The sequence below is a fragment of the Oncorhynchus keta genome, chromosome 10 (assembly GCF_023373465.1).
Source record: "Oncorhynchus keta strain PuntledgeMale-10-30-2019 chromosome 10, Oket_V2, whole genome shotgun sequence".
NCBI lineage: Eukaryota > Metazoa > Chordata > Actinopteri > Salmoniformes > Salmonidae > Oncorhynchus > Oncorhynchus keta.
The window spans coordinates 6324342-6339341 of record NC_068430.1 but is presented as its reverse complement, the minus strand read 5'-3'; the positions used below and the strand labels follow the sequence as shown (position 1 = coordinate 6339341).

Genomic DNA, 15000 nt, shown 5'->3' with positions numbered 1-15000 from the left:
TGTAAACATATCTTTTAAACCATGTGAAGGGATGATTGAGGGGGAACCAATGATCTCTTGGCTCCACAATGTCTTGGGGCCAGTCACTGTGTCTCTGTGATCTTGTCCAGGAGGGGTGTATTTGATATATGCTAGTGGATGAGGATTTGTTTTTGGTCCTGAGTGGTACTAAGAGCGAGATAAGAACATAGTTTAGGAGATGAAGCTGAACGATAATTCATAGCTAATGCTATCTGGCTATGGGATACTCCTCTCTCAAGTAAAGTCTTCCTTTGTGATGTTCCTAAGATCTGTTATTCGTCATGTGAGTTGAGATGGGTGTGTCTTGGCTATAAATGATACTAAGAACTGTTTTGTAAGGACACTCTCAGAGAATTCATTTATAGACACTGAATTGATCTGAGAGTCACAGGGTTGTGATGGAGCTCATCATAATTAAAGATGGACTTTATGATAACTCTGACTTGTGTGTGGTTTGCTCTCATGATTTGGTAAATACAGGAAAGTTCCACTACAGGGGCTACGAGGAGGGGCTAATATGAGGGGCTACTAGGAGAGGTTACTATGAGGGGCTACTAGGAGAGGCTAATATGAGGGGCTACTAGGAGAGGCTACTATGAGGGGCTACTAGGAGAGGCTACTATGAGGGGCTACTAGGAGGGGCTAATATGAGGGGCTACTAGGAGAGGCTACTATGAGGGGCTACTAAGAAGGGCTAATATGAGGGGCTACTAAGAGGAGCTACTAAGAGGGGCTACTATGAGGGGCTACTATGAGGGGCTACTAGGAGGGGCTACTATGAGGGGCTACTATGAGGGGCTAATATGAGGGGCTACTATGAGGGGCTACTATGAGGGGCTACTAAGAGGGGCTACTATGAGGGGCTACTATGAGGGGCTAATATGAGGGGCTACTATGAGGGGCTACTATGAGGGGCTACTAAGAGGGGCTACTATGAGGGGCTACTAGGAGGGGCTACTATGAGGGGCTACTAGGAGGGGCTAATATGAGGGGCTACTAAGAGGGGCTACTAGGAGGGGCTACTATGAGGGGCTACTAGGAGGGGCTACTAGGAGGGGCTACTATGAGGGGCTACTATGAGGGGCTAATATGAGGGGCTACTATGAGGGCTACTATGAGGGGCTAATATGAGGGGCTACTAAGAGGGGCTACTATGAGGGGCTACTATGAGGGGCTACTATGAGGGGCTAATATGAGGGGCTACTATGAGGGGCTACTATGAGGGGCTACTAAGAGGGGCTACTATGAGTGGCTACTATGAGTGGCTACTAGGAGGGGCTACTATGAGGGGCTACTAGGAGGGGCTACTAAGAGGGGCTACTATGAGGGGCTACTATGAGGGGCTACTAGGAGGGGCTACTATGAGGGGCTACTATGAGGGGCTAATATGAGGGGCTACTATGAGGGGCTACTATGATGGGGCTAATATGAGGGGCTACTAAGAGGGGCTACTATGAGGGGCTACTATGAGGGCCTACTATGAGGGGCTAATATGAGGGGCTACTATGAGGGGCTACTATGAGGGGCTACTAAGAGGGGCTACTAGGAGGGGCTACTATGAGGGGCTACTAGGAGGGGCTAATATGAGGGGCTACTAAGAGGGGCTACTAGGAGGGGCTACTATGAGGGGCTACTAGGAGGGGCTAATATGAGGGGCTACTAAGAGGGGCTACTATGAGGGGCTACTATGAGGGGCTACTATGAGGGGCTAATATGAGGGGCTACTATGAGGGGCTACTATGAGGGGCTACTAGGAGGGGCTAATATGAGGGGCTACTATGAGGGGCTACTATGAGGGGCTACTAAGAGGGGCTATCATGAGGGGCTACTAAGAGGGGCTACTAAGAGGGGCCACTAGGAGGGGCTATCATGAGGGGCTACTAAGAGGGGCTACTATGAGGGGCTACTAAGAGGGGCTACTAAGAGGGGCTACTATGAGGGGCTACTAGGAGGGGCTACTATGAGGGGCTACTAGGAGGGGCTACTAAGAAGGGATCATATGAGGGGCTACTAAGAGGGGCTACTAGGAGGGGCTACTAAGAGGGGATAATATGAGGGGCTACTAAGAGGGGATAATATGAGGGGCTACTAAGAGGGGCTACTATGAGGGGCTACTATGAGGGGCTATCATGAGGGGCTACTAAGAGGGGCTACTATGAGGGGCTACTAAGAGGGGCTACTAAGAGGGGCTACTATGAGGGGCTACTATGAGGGGCTACTATGAGGGGCTACTAAGAAGGGATAATATGAGGGGCTACTATGAGGGGCTATACATACATGAGCTCTTATGCTCTTTTTTCCTCTGTCGTCTCTTCATCATGGAGTTGCGTGGGCTCATGGGGACGGCTGCACGGGGCAGCGTACTGGATATCTGGCTGGTCGACCCAGGACCTGATGTTGTGGTGGTGGAACCAGGGGAGAAGTTGGTAGACACTAGGGCTGTGGAGAGAGATAGAGAGAAGTCACTAGTGCTGGAGAGAGAGAAAGGAGAGAGAGAAGTGTCACTATGGCTAGAGAAAGAGAGAGAGGGAGAGAGAGACTCTTCTGGGAAGGCTGTTGGTGGACTTGCTTCCATTTAGCCACAAGAGCATTAGTGAGGTCAGGCACTGATGTTGGGCGATTAGGCCTGGCTTGCAGTCGGTGTTCCAATTAAGTAAGGGGATTGAAAACATGCTGTGTGTTGCAGTTGGCCTTTTAGAATAATACACAACATGTCCTTGACTCCAAGTTGATGAGTGGAAAAGAAACGATGCCAGTAACCCTGCACAGCCGGCCCATCCCAACTACATCTAAACTCAGTCAACCTGCACAGCCGGCCCATCCAAACTACATCTAAACTCAGTCAACCTGCACAGCCGGCCCATCCAAACTACATCTAAACTCAGTCAACCTGCACAGCCGGCCCATCCAAACTACATCTAAACTCAGTCAACCTGCACAGCCGGCCCATCCAAACTACATCTAAACTCGGTCAACCTGCACAGCCGGCCCATCCAAACTACATCTAAACTCAGTCAACCTGCACAGCCGGCCCATCCAAACTACATCTAAACTCAGTCAACCTGCACAGCCGGCCCATCCAAACTACATCTAAAATCAGTCAACCTGCACAGCCAAACTACATCTAAACTCAGTCAACCTGCACAGCCGGCCCATCCCAACTACATCTAAACTCAGTCAACCTGCACAGCCAAACTACATCTAAACTCAGTCAACCTGCACAGCCGGCCCATCCAAACTACATCTAAACTCAGTCAACACAGCTGGCCCATCCAAACTACATATAAACTCAGTCAACCTGCACAGCCAAACTACATCTAAACTCAGTCAACCTGCACAGCCGGCCCATCCAAACTACATCTAAACTCAGTCAACCTGCACAGCCGGCCCATCCAAACTACATCTAAAATCAGTCAACCTGCACAGCCGGCCCATCCAAACTACATCTAAACTCAGTCAACCTGCACAGCCGGCCCATCCAAACTACATCTAAACTCAGTCAACCTGCACAGCCGGCCCATCCAAACTACATCTAAACTCAGTCAACCTGCACAGCCGGCCTATCCAAACTACATCTAAACTCAGTCAACCTGCACAGCCAAACTACATCTAAACTCAGTCAACCTGCACAGCCGGCCCATCCAAACTACATCTAAACTCAGTCAACCTGCACAGCCGGCCCATCCAAACTACATCTAAACTCAGTCAACCTGCACAGCCAAACTACATCTAAACTCAGTCAACCTGCACAGCCGGCCCATCCAAACTACATCTAAACTCAGTCAACCTGCACAGCCGGCCCATCCAAACTACATCTAAACTCAGTCAACCTGCACAGCCAAACTACATCTAAATTCAGTCAACCTGCACAGCCGGCCCATCCAAACTACATCTAAACTCAGTCAACCTGCACAGCCGGCCCATCCAAACTACATCTAAAATCAGTCAACCTGCACAGCCAAACTACATCTAAACTCAGTCAACCTGCACAGCCGGCCCATCCCAACTACATCTAAACTCAGTCAACCTGCACAGCCGGCCCATCCAAACTACATCTAAACTCAGTCAACCTGCACAGCCAAACTACATCTAAACTCAGTCAACCTGCACAGCCGGCCCATCCAAACTACATCTAAACTCAGTCAACCTGCACAGCCAAACTACATCTAAACTCAGTCAACCTGCACAGCCGGCCCATCCAAACTACATCTAAACTCAGTCAACCTGCACAGCCGGCCCATCCAAACTACATCTAAACTCAGTCAACCTGCACAGCCAAACTACATCTAAACTCAGTCAACCTGCACAGCCGGCCCATCCAAACTACATCTAAACTCAGTCAACCTGCACAGCCGGCCCATCCAAACTACATCTAAACTCAGTCAACCTGCACAGCCGGCCCATCCAAACTACATCTAAACTCAGTCAACCTGCACAGCCGGCCCATCCAAACTACATCTAAACTCAGTCAACCTGCACAGCCAAACTACATCTAAACTCAGTCAACCTGCACAGCCGGCCCATCCAAACTACATCTAAACAGTCACCCTCACCCTACATCTAAAATCAGTCAACCTGCACATCCAAACTACATCTAAACTCAGTCAACCTGCACAGCCGGCCCATCCAAACTACATCTAAAATCAGTCAACCTGCACAGCCAAACTACATCTAAACTCAGTCAACCTGCACAGCCGGCCCATCCCAACTACATCTAAACTCAGTCAACCTGCACAGCCAAACTACATCTAAACTCAGTCAACCTGCACAGCCGGCCCATCCAAACTACATCTAAACTCAGTCAACCTGCACAGCCAAACTACATCTAAACTCAGTCAACCTGCACAGCCGGCCCATCCAAACTACATCTAAACTCAGTCAACCTGCACAGCCGGCCCATCCAAACTACATCTAAACTCAGTCAACCTGCACAGCCAAACTACATCTAAACTCAGTCAACCTGCACAGCCGGCCCATCCAAACTACATCTAAACTCAGTCAACCTGCACAGCCGGCCCATCCAAACTACATATAAACTCAGTCAACCTGCACAGCCAAACTACATCTAAACTCAGTCAACCTGCACAGCCGGCCCATCCAAACTACATCTAAACTCAGTCAACCTGCAAAGCCGGCCCATCCAAACTACATCTAAACTCAGTCAACCTGCACAGCCAAACTACATCTAAACTCAGTCAACCTGCACAGCCAAACCATCCAACCTACACCTAAACTACACCGAAACTAATTTCATACATAATAAGTTTAATAAGAGTTTAATAATAAGAGTTTGTCCATAGACAATATAAAGTTGACAATAATCTGATGAGTGACAATATTAGGCCAATCAGTTGTCAAATTTTACATGAAGAGATGGGCGCATCTTGTAATTGACAGATGCTGGGGAAAAGAGCATCACATTATCAAATCTTCCTTCAGAATCACATGCAGGTAGAGTTGTTGCAAAGTGCATATTCTGAAGTTTCTATGACTCTTACATTTGTCAAATAACTCAAAATTGAAGAGGTGCAAGCTCCATTTCACTTTTTCCAAGAATATCCGCACATGACCACTCAGAGGCAGTATTACTCTGAATTCAGCACCTGACCACTCGGAGGCAGTATTACTCTGAATTCAGCACCTGACCACTAGGAGGCAGTATTATACTGAATTCAGCACATGGCCACTCGGAGGCAGTATTACTCTGAATTCAGCACATGACCACTAGGAGGCAGTATTACTCTGAATTCAGCACATGGCCTCTCGGAGGCAGTATTATTCTGAATTCAGCAGCTGACCACTAGGAGGCAGTATTACTCTGAATTCAGCACCTGACCACTAGGAGGCAGTATTATTCTGAATTCAGCACATCACCACTAGGAGGCAGTATTACTCTGAATTCAGCACATGACCACTCGGAGGCAGTATTATTCTGAATTCAGCACATGACCACTCGGAGGCAGTATTATTCTGAATTCAGCAGCTGACCACTAGGAGGCAGTATTACTCTGAATTCAGCACATGGCCACTCGGAGGCAGTATTATTCTGAATTCAGCACATGACCACTCAGAGGCAGTACTATTCTGAATTCAGCACCTGACCACTAGGAGGCAGTATTACTCTGAATTCAGCACCTGACCACTCGGAGGCAGTATTATTCTGAATTCAGCACATGACCACTCAGAGGCAGTATTATTCTGAATTCAGCACATGACCACTCAGAGGCAGTATTACTCTGAATTCAGCACCTGACCACTAGGAGGCAGTATTACTCTGAATTCAGCACATGACCACTAGGAGGCAGTATTATTCTGAATTCAGCACATGACCACTAGGAGGCAGTATTACTCTGAATTCAGCACATGACCACTAGGAGGCAGTATTATTCTGAATTCAGCACATGACCACTAGGAGGCAGTATTATTCTGAATTCAGCACATGACCACTAGGAGGCAGTATTATTCTGAATTCAGCACATGACCACTAGGAGGCAGTATTATTCTGAATTCAGCACATGACCACTAGGAGGCAGTATTATTCTGAATTCAGCACATGACCACTAGGAGGCAGTATTATTCTGAATTCAGCACATGACCACTAGGAGGCAGATAGAAGGTGATAATGGGAGATGGAAACCAGATGGGATGGAGAGTATTATTCTGAATTCAGCACATGACCACTAGGAGACAGTAAATTCTGAATTCAGCACATGACCACTAGGAGGCAGTAAATTCTGAATTCAGCACATGACTACTAATGGGAGATGGAAACCAGTATTATGGGAGATGGAAACCTCTGAATTCAGCACATGAAACCACTATGGGAGAGAAACCAGTGATTAGAAGGTGATCATTGGAGATGGCATGGGAGATACTATGGGAGATGGAAACCAAAAACAGATAGAAGGTGATAATGGGAGATGAAACCAGATAGAAGGTGATAATGGGAGATGGAAACCAGATAGAAGGTGATAATAATAAACTTAAAATTAAAATATGCTATTCCTTGGGAGATGGAAACCAATGGATGAATGGGAAACCAGATAGAAGGTGATGGAAACCAGGTGATAGGAGATGGAAACCAGATAGAAGGTGATAATGGGAGATGAAACCAGATAGGTGATAATGGGAGATGGAAACCAGGTAGAAGGTGATAATGGGAGATGGAAACCAGGTAGAAGGTGATAATGGTGCATGGAAACCAGGTAGAAGGTGATAATGGGAGATGAAACCAGGTAGAAGGTGATAATGGGAGATGGAAACCAGGTAGAAGGTGATAATGGGAGATGGAAACCAGATAGAAGGTGATAATAGGAGATGGAAACCAGATAGAAGATGATAATGGGAGATGGAAACCAGGTAGAAGGTGATAATGGGAGATGAAACCAGGTAGAAGGTGATAATGGGAGATGAAACCAGATAGAAGGTGATAATGAGAGATGGAAACCAGATAGAAGGTGATCATGGGAGATGGAAACCAGATAGCAGGTGATAATGGGAGATGGAAACCAGATAGAAGGTGATAATGGGAGATGGAAACCAGATAGAAGGTGATAATGGGAGATGGAAACCAGGTAGAAGGTGATAATGGGAGATGGAAACCAGATAGAAGGTGATAATGGTAGATGGAAACCAGGTAGAAGGTGATAATGGGAGATGGAAACCAGATGATAATGGGAGATGGAAACCAGTTAGAAGGTGATAATGGGAGATGGAAACCAGATAGAAGGTGATAATGGGAGATGAAACCAGATAGAAGGTGATAATGGGAGATGAAACCAGATAGAAGGTGATAATGGGAGATGGAACCAGATAGAAGGTGATAATGGGAGATGGAAACCAGATAGAAGGTGATAATGGGAGATGAAACCAGATAGAAGGTGATAATGGGAGATGGAAACCAGATAGAAGGTGATAATGGGAGATGAAACCAGGTATAAGGTGATAATGGGAGATGAAACCAGGTAGAAGGTGATAATGGGAGATGGAAAACAGATAGAAGGTGATAATGGGAGATGGAAACCAGATAGAAGGTGATCATGGGAGATGAAACCAGATAGAAGGTGATAATGGGAGATGAAACCAGGTAGAAGGTGATAATGGGAGATGAAACCAGGTAGAAGGTGATCATGGGAGATGAAACCAGATAGAAGGTGATAATGGGAGATGAAACCAGGTAGAAGGTGATAATGGGAGATGAAACCAGATAGAAGGTGATAATGGGAGATGAAACCAGATAGAAGGTGATCATGGGAGATGAAACCAGATAGAAGGTGATAATGAGAGATGGAAACCAGATAGAAGGTGATAATGGGAGATGAAACCAGATAGAAGGTGATAATGGGAGATGAAACCAGATAGAAGGTGATCATGGGAGATGAAACCAGGTAGAAGGTGATAATGGGAGATGAAACCAGATAGAAGGTGATAATGGGAGATGGAAACCAGATAGAAGGTGATAATGGGAGATGAAACCAGATAGAAGGTGATAATGGGAGATGAAACCAGATAGAAGGTGATAATGGGAGATGGAAACCAGATAGAAGGTGATAATGGGAGATGAAACCAGGTAGAAGGTGATAATGGGAGATGAAACCAGATAGAAGGTGATAATGGGAGATGAAACCAGATAGAAGGTGATAATGGGAGATGGAAACCAGATAGAAGGTGATAATGGGAGATGGAAACCAGGTAGAAGGTGATAATGGGAGATGGAAACCAGATAGAAGGTGATAATGGGAGATGAAACCAGATAGAAGGTGATAATGGGAGATGAAACCAGATAGAAGGTGATAATGGGAGATGAAACCAGATAGAAGGTGATAATGGGAGATGAAACCAGATAGAAGGTGATCATGGGAGATGAAACCAGATAGAAGGTGATAATGGGAGATGGAAACCAGATAGAAGGTGATAATGGGAGATGAAACCAGATAGAAGGTGATAATGGGAGATGAAACCAGATAGAAGGTGATAATGGTGCATGTGACGTCAATGAACTGAATGATTAATCCATTTTTTAAAAAGTATTTAATCAGGCAAGTCAGTTAAGATCAAATTCTTATTTTACAAATGGCGGCCTACCCAGGCCAAACCCGGACGACACCAGGCAAAGTGTGCAACACCCTGTGGGACTCCTGATCATGGCCAGTTGTGAAACAGCCCAGGATGGAACCAGGGTCTGTAGTGACGCCTGTAGCACTGAGCCTTAGACCGCTGTGCCACTCGGGAGACACGATGAGGTTGAAGAGGATGATTGAATTTAGAACAATAGTGTAATGACGATGAAGAATTGTGGGCGTTGTGGGCGGTCTAATTATTTTATTATGAAAGGCTGGAAATGGTACATCATTTCCCCTCAGAGAGTCAAATCAGACACTGAGTACAACATACACTGTGTGTAGTTCAATGGCCCGACCAAACTAACGGAAGCACTGACAGCATTGCAAATGCCGCCGAATTTAAATGAGTTTGCGGTCGCTGTTACTGATGAAGAATCTTCGTCTGATTCTGATGTTGACTTGGAGCCTCTGATGCCTGAGCCTCGCCTCAGAAAAAAAACCCCAGAACAGAACCAACTGAGACGATGATCCCAACTACCACCACGAGTTTATGTGACATGCAAATGTTGCAGCACATCAGAGATTGTTCCCGTTTGCTCATTAGCACAGAAAAAGGAAACAGAACGTGAGACTATGTCTATGGATGAAAGCATTGATGTCCGCGGGGTGGGGGTGGGGGTGGGGGTGGTGTGGGTGGGTGGGGTGGGTGGGGGTGGTGTGGGTGGGTGGGGGTGAGGGTGGGGGGTGGTGTGGGTGGGGGTGAGGTTGGGGGGGGGTCCAGCGGGAAGATCATGGATGTTGAGTTATTTTGGTCTGATAGTGATGGTATGGACTTTTCCCCCCGTGAACCACGCCACGCACTCGCTTCAACAGAGATTGTGCGACACCATGCAGTACACAAAACAAGGCCCATGGAACCTGTGTGTAGTGCCATCGATGTGTTAGTGGGGCTTGTTCACACAAAGCCCTGAAGCTGTATGCTGACTGGGAACCCAAAGCGTGGAGAGAAGACGACATTAAGTCATGACTAAAGGTACAGTGCCTTGCGAAAGTATTCGGCCCCCTTGAACTTTGCGACCTTTTGCCACATTTCAGGCTTCAAACATAAAGATATAAAACTGTATTTTTTTGTGAAGAATCAACAACAAGTGGGACACAATCATGAAGTGGAACAACATTTATTGTATATTTCAAACTTTTTTAACAAATCAAAAACTTAAAAATTGGGCGTGCAAAATTATTCAGCCCCTTTACTTTCAGTGCAGCAAACTTTCTCCAGAAGTTCAGTGAGGATCTCTGAATGATCCAACGTTGACCTAAATGACTAATGATGATAAATACAATCCACCTGTGTGTAATCAAGTCTCCGTATAAATGCACCTCAAGGGGGCCGAATACTTTCGCAAGGCACTGTATATGGGCACAATACAGTGTTGGGTACAATCAAGAAATGACTGTTTGTAATATCTTGTCATGAATATATTTCCACTGATATTTATTTATGCAATTCTTCCTTGATAATTGTTTATTCACTGGTGCTTGTGTTTAGGAACACATCAAATCATTTCACCTGGCTGGTTATATTATTATTTTTACTTCAAAAGACGCTGTAACTGAACTTTATGAATGAGTATAATTATATTACTAATCAAATCTATAAATAAAGTGGATCGAATGGATTGTAATGTGTTTATTGTAACGGAAACTAAAACAGACTACAGGCCTACTTTGTTTTCTAGGACTTTGTAGAATTATACAAAACATATCTTTGACTTTATCTAAACAAATAAATAAAAATAAAATGAATCCTTTACGCAATGAATCCTTTACAATAGTGCGAGTATTATGTATCAAGGGTATCATGTTTGCAGCGCCTTGAGGGTCGATATGCATCTGATGTCCGGCAACGTTCTCTAGTGGGTCCTGATAGGCTGAGAGGCGGGGTTCTAGTTTTCAACGTTCTTTTAGTGGGTCCTGATAGGCTGAGAGGAGGGGTTCTAGTTTTCAACGTTATTTTAGTGGGTCCTGATAGGCTGAGAGGCGGGGTTCTAGTTTTCAACATTCTTTTAGTGGGTCCTGATAGGCTGAGAGGCGGGGTTCTAGTTTTCAACGTTCTTTTAGTGGGTCCTGATAGGCTGAGAGGCGGGGTTCTGGTTTTCAACGTTCTCTTGCGGGTCCTGATAGGCTGAGAGGCGGGGTTCTAGTTTTCAACGTTCTCTAGGGGGTCCTGATAGGCTAAAAGGCGGGGTTATATTTTTCAACGTTGTCTAGCGGGTCCTGATAGGCTGAAAGGCGGGGTTCTAGTTTTCAACGTTCTTTTAGTGGGTCCTGATAGGCTGAGAGGCGGGGTTCTAGTTTTCAACGTTCTTTTAGTGGGTCCTGATAGGCTGAAAGGCGGGGTTCTAGTTTTCAACGTTCTTTTAGTGGGTCCTGATAGGCTGAGAGGAGGGGTTCTAGTTTTCAACGTTCTTTTAGTGGGTCCTGAAAGGCTGAGAGGCGGGGTTCTAGTTTTCAACGTTCTTTTAGTGGGTCCTGATAGGTTGAGAGGCGGGGTTCTAGTTTTCAACGTTCTCTAGCAGGTACTGATAGGCTGAGAGGCAGGGTTCTAGTTTTCAACGTTCTTTTAGTGGGTCCTGATAGGTTGAGAGGCGGGGTTCTAGTTTTCAACGTTCTCTAGCGGGTACTGATAGGCTGAGAGGCAGGGTTCTAGTTTTCAACGTACTCTAGTGGGTCCTAGCACCCTAAAATACACATTGTAGAATCATCCACAGAACTGGACCGTTTTGTTTTGTGTTATGAGAAGAGCAGAGTTCAGTAGAGTAGAGCAGAGCAGAATACAGCAGAGCAGTGTGAAGTAGAGCAGAGTACAGTAGAGCAGAATAGAGTTCAGTAGAGCAGAGTGAATTTCTGGGAACTTTTCACAGAACCAGTTTGTTGTTTTCTGGGGAGACAGAAAACAGAAACAGAGGCGATACTTACATTTGCAGTATTCCTGTGTGCTGGAGGGGTTGTTAGAGGTGGTCCAGGTCTTACAGTGAGAGGAGGGGTGCTGGGGGGGACAGTAGTTCACACAGGGGTCCCACGAGTGGGGGTGGTCACTCTTCTGAACCTTCACTGAAACACAAAACAGAGAGAAGTGTAAACGGCTGGATTCGAACGCATGGTCACAACACTGTATGTTAGTTCACCTGTTAAGCTAAAACCTCTAGATCAAACAAGGGGTACCATGAGTAGGACTTTTACTGAAACACAGAATTATAGAGTGACAACTATTTTTCTTCCGTACTGTCACCCGGTTTGATCGAGCACCAACCCGATTGGACGGGACGGGACTGGAGCGGAGTGTTTTCAGCAAAGTGGGTGACACAGTTTACAGCTAATTTAAATATTGTGGGATGTAGCCACACTGGTTCAGATTCTGGGCCTGCAGCCATTGTGTAGCAGACATGGGCCAGACATCCCTGCTCTGCACTACTGTACTCTGCTCTGCTAGACTCTACAGTACTCTGCTCTACTCTACTCTGTTAGACTCTACTGCAATGCTCTACTCTACTGTGCTGTACTGTACTCTGCTCTACTGTACTCTGCTCTACTGTACTCTGCTCTACTGTACTCTGCTCTACTGTACTCTGCTCTACTGTACTCTACAGTACTCTGCTCTACTCTACTCTGTTAGACTCTACTGCAATGCTCTACTCTACTGTACTCTGCTCTACTGAACTCTGCTCTACTGAACTCTGCTCTACTGAACTCTGCTAGACTCTGCTCTACTGTACTCTACTCTGCTCTACTGTACTCTGCTCTACTGAACTCTGCTAGACTCTGTTCTACTGTACTCTACTCTGCTCTACTGTACTCTACTCTACTGAACTATGCTCTGCTCTGCTCTGCTCTACTGTACTCTGCTCTGCTCTGCTCTGCTATACTCTACTGTACTCTACTCTACTGTACTCTGCTCTACTGAACTATGCTCTGCTCTGCTGTACTCTACTCTACTGTACTCTACTCTACTGTACTCTGCTCTACTGAACTATGCTCTGCTCTGCTGTACTCTGCTCTACTGTTCCCTATTATCTGCTCTACTGTACTCTGCTCTACTCTACTGAACTATGCTCTGCTCTGCTGTACTCTACTCTACTCTAATGTACTCTGCTCTGCTCTACTGAACTATGCTCTGCTCTGCTGTACTCTGCTCTACTGTTCCCTATTATCTGCTCTACTGTACTCTGCTCTACTGAACTCTACTCTGCTGAACTCTGCTCTACTCTACTGAACTCTGCTCTGCTCTACCGTACTCTACTCTCCTGTACTCTGCTCTAAAGCACTCTGCTCTGCTCTACTGTATTCTGCTCTGCTCTACTCTACTGAACTCTATTCTGCTCTACTGTACTCTGCTCTACTGAACTCTACTCTGCTGAACTCTGCTCTACTGAACTCTGCTCTGCTTTACCGTACTCTACTCTACTGTACTCTGCTCTAAAGCACTCTGCTCTGCTCTACTGTATTCTGCTCTGCTCTACTCTACTGAACTCTATTCTGCTCTACTGTACTCTGCTCTACTGAACTCTACTCTACTCTGCTGAACTCTGCTCTACTGAACTCTGCTCTGCTCTACCGTACTCTACTCTACTGTTCTCTGCTCTATTCTGCTGAACTCTGCTCTACTCTACTGAACTCTGCTCTACTCTACTGAACTCTGCTCTGCTCTACTGTACTCTACTCTACTGCACTCTACTCTACTGAACTCTGCTCTACTGTACTATACTCTACTGTACTCTGCTCTACTGCACTATACTCTACTGTACTGTACTGTACTGTACTCTACTCTACTGAACTCTACTCTACTCGACTGAACTCGACTCTGCTCTGCTGTACTATACTCTGCTCTACTCTGCTCTGCTCTACTCTGCTCTACTCTTCTCTACTCTACTGAACTCTACTCTACTCTGCTGAACTCTACTCTACTCTGCTGAACTCTACTCTACTCTGCTGAACTCTATTCTACTCTACTCTACTGAACTCGACTCTGCTCTACTCTACTGAACTCGACTCTGCTCTACTCTGCTGAACTCTACTCTACTCTGCTCTACTCTACTCTGCTCTGCTCTGCTCTACTCTGCTCTACTCTGCTCTACTCTACTGAACTCTACTCTGTTCTACTCTGCTCTACTCTACTGAACTCTACTCTACTGAACTCTATATTCTACTCTGCTGAACTCTACTCTACTCTGCTGAACTCTACTCTACTCTACTCTACTGAACTCTACTCTGCTGAACTCTACTCTGCTCTGCTCTGCTCTACTCTACTCTACTCTGCTCTACTCTACTGAACTCTACTCTGCTCTACTCTGCTCTACTCTACTGAACTCTACTCTACTGAACTCTACTCTACTCTGCTGAACTCTACTCTACTCTGCTGAACTCTACTCTACTCTACTGAACTCGACTCTGCTCTACTCTACTGAACTCTACTCTAGTCTGCTCTACTCTACTCTACTCTGCTCTGCTCTACTGAACTCTACTCTACTCTGCTCTACTCTGCTCTACTCTACTGAACTCTACTCTGCTCTACTCTGCTCTACTCTACTGAACTCTACTCTACTGAACTCTATTCTACTCTGCTCTACTCTACTCTGCTCTACTCTACTGAACTCTACTCTACTCTGCTCTACTCTACTGAACTCTACTCTACTCTGCTCTACTCTACTGAACTCTACTCTACTCTACTCTTCTCTACTCTGCTCTACTCTACTGAACTCTACTCTGCTCTACTCTACTCTGCTCTACTCTACTGAACTCTACTGAACTCTACTCTACTCTACTGAACTCGACTCTGCTCTGCTGTACTATACTCTGCTCTACTCTACTCTGCTCTGCTGAAGTCTACTCTACTCTGCTCTACTCTACTCTGCTGAAC

At 45.9% G+C, this 15000-nt stretch overlaps 1 protein-coding gene across 1 annotated transcript in view; it reads right to left on the bottom strand.

Moving 5' to 3' along the window:
• LOC118378225 (glutamate receptor-interacting protein 2-like) overlaps positions 1–15000 on the bottom strand; it is a 185390-nt gene that overhangs the window by 77936 nt on the left and 92454 nt on the right. The window contains exons 10-11 of the mRNA XM_052528611.1: positions 12063–12197; positions 2299–2460 (exon numbers count right to left, since the gene is read on the bottom strand). Coding sequence (XP_052384571.1) covers positions 2299–2460; positions 12063–12197 — 297 coding nt within the window. The remainder of the gene's footprint in view (positions 1–2298; positions 2461–12062; positions 12198–15000) is intronic.